This window comes from Sinocyclocheilus anshuiensis, unplaced genomic scaffold, assembly GCF_001515605.1.
Source record: "Sinocyclocheilus anshuiensis isolate Anshui unplaced genomic scaffold, SAMN03320099.WGS_v1.1 scaffold1243, whole genome shotgun sequence".
Taxonomy (NCBI): Eukaryota; Metazoa; Chordata; class Actinopteri; order Cypriniformes; family Cyprinidae; genus Sinocyclocheilus; species Sinocyclocheilus anshuiensis.
The window spans coordinates 185,167-190,289 of record NW_015539901.1 but is presented as its reverse complement, the minus strand read 5'-3'; the positions used below and the strand labels follow the sequence as shown (position 1 = coordinate 190,289).

Genomic DNA, 5,123 nt, shown 5'->3' with positions numbered 1-5,123 from the left:
GGTCCATCAGCCTCGGCTATGCGATTCAGTTCGCCCGGCGTCCCCCCAAGTTCAGTGGCATCCGCTTCACAACAGTGAAGGCGGCCGATGGTCCTGTCTTGCGGGCGGAGATCGCAGTCCTACTGGCGAAGGATGCGATAGAGCCGGTCCTTCCAGCCGATATATGAAGACGGGGTTTTACAGCTCCTACTTCATTGTACCCAAGCATATCAGTACGAGGTCCTGCCCTCCGGGCTGTCCCTGTCGCCCCGTGTCTTCACGTAAGTTGCAGAGGCACCCCTTGATCCCCTGAGAGAACAGGGCATTCGTATTCTCAACTACCTCGACGACTGGCTCGTACTCGCTCAGTCTCAGGATTAATTGTGCGAACACAGGGATTTGGTGCTCTCAAAAAGAGCACCTCAGCCTGTTGGGCCTTCGGGTCAACTGGGAAAAGAGCAAACTCTCCCCGACGCAGAGGATCTCTTTTCTCGGTATGGAGTTGGACTTGGGCCTTCGGGTCAACTGGGAAAAGAGCAAACTCTCCCCGACGCAGAGGATCTCTTTTCTCAGTATGGAGTTGGACTCGGTCGAACAGACAGCACGCCTCGCGCAGGAACGTGCTCAGTCGGTGTTGAACTGCTTGAATACATTCAAGAGCAGGGTGGTGGTCCCACTGAAACAATTTCAGAGGCTCCTGGGGCATATGGCATCTACGGTGGCAGTCGTAATATATACCGCTGGGGCTGCTTCATATGAGACCGCTTCAGCACTGGCTCGAAGTTTCTATCAATGAAAACTCTGCTCCTGCTTGCACTGACCTCCATCAAGAGGGTAGGGGACCTGCATGCATTTTCGGTCGGCGATTCGTGCCTAGACTTTGGGCCGGAATCACCCTGGCTTATCAGGCACAGGGTCTGCCCTGCCCACTCAGGTTGCGAGCTCACTCTACTAGGAGTGTTGCATCCTCCTGGGCGCTGACAGATATCTGTAGAGCTGCGGGCTGGACGACCCCCAATACGTTCGCTAGATTCTGTAGCCTTCATATGGAGCCGGTATCCTCCTGTGTTCTCACCTAAAACGGGTAGAGGCACTGAGAGGCCCCGGTTAGTGTCGGCTTACTGAGTGGGTAGTGCTACGACAACGATGAATGGTCTTCTTGTTGCGAGCCCCGGCCTACACCAAAAAGGGGTGCAGGGGCTCGCACAGGGCACTGGAAGGGGCAGCATCCATGGCGCTTTGGTAGGGAATCCCAATTCGTCAGTCACATCGTGACTCGTAGTGACCGACTGAAAGGGAACGTCTCGGTTACGTATGTAACCCACGTTCACTGAAGGTGGGAACGGAAACGTCACGTCCCGTCGCCATGGCTGCTGTACCACCGCTGAGCAGCCGGGTCACCGGCTCGGCTCCTCAGCAAGAACCTGGTATGCATTGCACCGGCTGCCTTTTTATGCTCACGCTGTGATCAGCAGCAGCTGGATGCAATAATTGCATGCCAATGTGCATTAACTAGTTTAGTTACACTCGTAGTAGATTGGTCTCTCGAAGCGAGATCCCAATTCGTCGGTCACGACGTGATGTCTCCGTTCCCTCCTTCAGGGAAACTGAGACGTTACATTTTTACCATGGTATTGAGGTGCTGTATGTGTGGTTTTAACTGTGGTTATGATGATCTAGAACAGTGGTTAATTTTAATAAAAGTCAAACAGTCAGAATAATTAAATGTCACCATATAAAATTAGGTAGTTAGAATCTTTACAGATGTTGCTAATTTTGATAATGGACATAAATTTACATCTGCATCCTAACTCAAGCCAAATGTGCATTTCTAAGAGACAAAAAAAATAAATAAATATTATTATTGCAGCCTGCACTGCAAACTGAGCTGAATATACATGTCAAAGTCAGGCAACACAAACCTGTTTCATAATTTGATACAATATCACTCATTAGAACATGCAGAAACTAATACATTATTTTTTGTTTCTATTAAAATAATTATTTTGTTAAGAAAATATGACTGGAAAGTGTAAAGTATTCCAAAACGTGAAGTGTTTGTCATGTTTTGCACATAAAGAGTAGTTTAAAACCACAATTAATGGTCTGGTTTCTACAACTTTCACTTATGGAGCAGAAATCTGCCTTTAAACTTGAAAGAAATAAAGATTTGAAATTTATCATGATAATTATTTTTATCAACTGATATAAAAAATGTTATCGTGATAATATGTTTGGCCATATCACCCAGCCTTACTACTACATGAACACATACAGCATCCAGATTTCAGCTCAACAACAAAAAATGGTTATTTTGCAAACTTAATTCAAACTGGAAGTCTGATAAAACTTTAAAGAAAGGTCTCTGTGGTTGATAATTATTATGCATTACACATTTTAGTAAATGTAGTCAGTCATTCTATGGAGAAACTTAGACATAGTGAGGGTCATACAGTTGTGTGCTGAACCAAACCCCTCAATCTCAGGTGATGAACACAATGGCCAAGTATATACTGCAGCTAAATTCAGTTCAGAATGCAGTTGTCAGTTTTGTATAAGTAACCAAACTTTGTTTTCAGCACTGAATTAAAGTGATAGAGGCACAATATGTACAGTGATGGCAGCGTACACTGTTTAAAAGCTTCACCTCAATAATGAATGTCACTCTGATGATGGCATGTATTTCATCCTATTTGTGCCTGAAAATTTTAACTTCATAAGGTTACAGATTAACTTTCTAAAAAAAAATTAAACCATTTCTCAATAATTAGAGTAATAGTTTGCCTAACAAATTAAACATGTCATCATTTACTCACACTCATATTTGTACAGACCTGTATGACTTTCTTCCCTAGAACACGATGGCATTATTTACAGCTGAATATCCTGGCGTCTCTTTTCATTGACAGTGAATGAGGATCAGAGACTGTTAAAAAGGACACAAATCACCATTAAATTATTGATATGGCTGTTAGACCAAAAGTATTAGTTGAACAATTTTATTTATTCATAACAGCATGAAAATAGAAATTTTTCTGAGAAAACAATAGATGTATAATAGACAGTTATTGCATTCAGTTAACACTTAATCTACAAGCTTACAGTAAAGTGCAAGATGTTACATGCAAAGATTAAAAGGATATGACACTTCATTGTAGGCCTCACACTTTTTTATCTGCTTTTATATTTTACAGATTTACCCAGATCTTCACTGATTGTGACACCAGACAGTCCTGTATTCACTGGAGACACAGTCAATCTGACGTGTAAGATTGAGTCTCACAGTAACTGGAGATATGAGTGGTATAAAGGCGGAAACAACAGTGTAATGTTACAGACGTCTGAGCGTTACACTGTAAACAGAGACACTGTCACTATCAGAGGACTGAATGAGTCTGATCAGGATCAGTACTGGTGTAGAGGACAGAGAGATGAAAGACCAAAATCATCACAGGAGAGTGAACGAATAAATCTGTCTGTTAATGGTGAGTAAATACTGTGATAAACACTCACCTGTTCAACATTTTCAGGCACTACAATATATGCACGGATGCATTTAAAAATAATTAATTATCAGCTTTGGGGGTTTCAACACACGTCCTTTTTAAGCAGACAAGGTTTATTAGAATGTGCTGGATGCATAAACATAAATGCAATCTTTCTGATGAAATTAATGTTATAATCAGCAGGGGCATAGGGAGTAAAGTCAGACGTCTTGAAATAATGAGTGATTTCATGTACTTTTGTAATATTATAATACAGTATGTCACTCATGATCAGATCTGCATGTTTGTCATGTTCTCCGGTCTCAGCAGCTTCATCTTCTCTTCTGGTCGCTGGTGTGGTTGTGGGATTGAGTGTTTGCCTGTTGTTCTTCCTCTCACTGCTGCTGATGTGGAGATACAAGAAGAACAAAGGTGTGGAGCAGTTCATAACATGATTAATACAACTGAACAGCAACAATAACGTTTCTGAGTAAAGGCTCATGAGAAGATCTGAATATCAGACTAAAGAGACACTGCAGATACTCTTGAGTGATCATAATGCTCTTTGTTTCTGTTATAGATCAGCAGCGTAACATTAACCAGACATCAGTCCCAAATCAACCTGCACAATCTCAACTGGAAAACTATCCTCTACAGTCTGGTCAGCCTCAATAACTAATTATTTAAAGGGATAGTTCACACATAAAAATGAATTATTAACCTAAACCTAAACCTTTATCTGTGGAACACACACACACACACAAATATATTTTCAAAAATGTATCAGTTTTTTTGTCCATACAATGAAAGTCAATGGGGTCCAATGTTTTTATAAGCAAACTTGTGAGCACTTGTTTAACACAGCTCTAGGTGAAACTGCTCTAAATTCATTGCTACATTATATAATTGCTGTGCAGCACCAATAGAATAAAATAGTGTTTGACTGATAGATTTAAATACAATGTATTCTTTGTCTTATATAATAGTGTCTGTCTTTTTGCCAAAACAGACGATGATTTTCTTGCTTTCATTTTTTTATATGAAAGATTTATATGAGATTTATATTTGCTAAATAAACATAAAAACAAGCATGTGTTTTTTGTGCAATAATTTTTCGCAATTGTTAACACAGGGTCATTTTAAGTTAAGTAGTTTCTGTAGTTCTATGTTAAGCTAATTTTAAGATAAATAGTTCTATGTCAGTGTAATGTGGGGTTTGGGTTTTTCTTCTTCTTCTCTTAGTTAATGGCGGATTGCAAACAACTTTTAGGTGCATACCGCCACCTACTGTACACGAGTGTGTAACATCATGTCATTTTAAGTGTACTCAAATTCTGCTCATTAACCCTGTGTCATTAAGGAATTTAAATAATGCTTACCTGGTTGCCCCGGGTTTGGGTTTTGTTCCATGTTCATGTTTTCATGTCTTTTATTTTGGAGTTTAGTCATGGTCCTTGTTCTGTCATGTGATTCCCTTGTCTGTGTGCTATGTTCTGTTTGGTTCTTTGGTTCATGTGTCATGTTCTGATTGGTTGTCCTAGGCATGTGTCTTGTTTCCTCATTGGTTGGTTTGTGTATTGTGACCCTTAGTGTTTGGTATAAGTAGCCCTCATGTTGCCATTGTCTCTCGTTGTGTATTGATGTTGTAATCTATTGTCG

General features: G+C 40.7%; 1 protein-coding gene across 1 annotated transcript in view; it reads left to right on the top strand.

Annotated features, from left to right (window-relative positions):
- The window catches only part of LOC107686102 (basement membrane-specific heparan sulfate proteoglycan core protein-like), a 23,304-nt gene extending 19,096 nt beyond the window's left edge, over positions 1-4,208 (top strand). Inside the window, exons 5-7 of the mRNA XM_016482945.1 lie at positions 3,174-3,464; positions 3,792-3,896; positions 4,045-4,208. Of these exons, the coding sequence (XP_016338431.1) occupies positions 3,174-3,464; positions 3,792-3,896; positions 4,045-4,139 (491 nt within the window). The 3' untranslated portion in view covers positions 4,140-4,208. The remainder of the gene's footprint in view (positions 1-3,173; positions 3,465-3,791; positions 3,897-4,044) is intronic.
- The last annotated feature ends 915 nt before the right edge of the window (positions 4,209-5,123 follow it).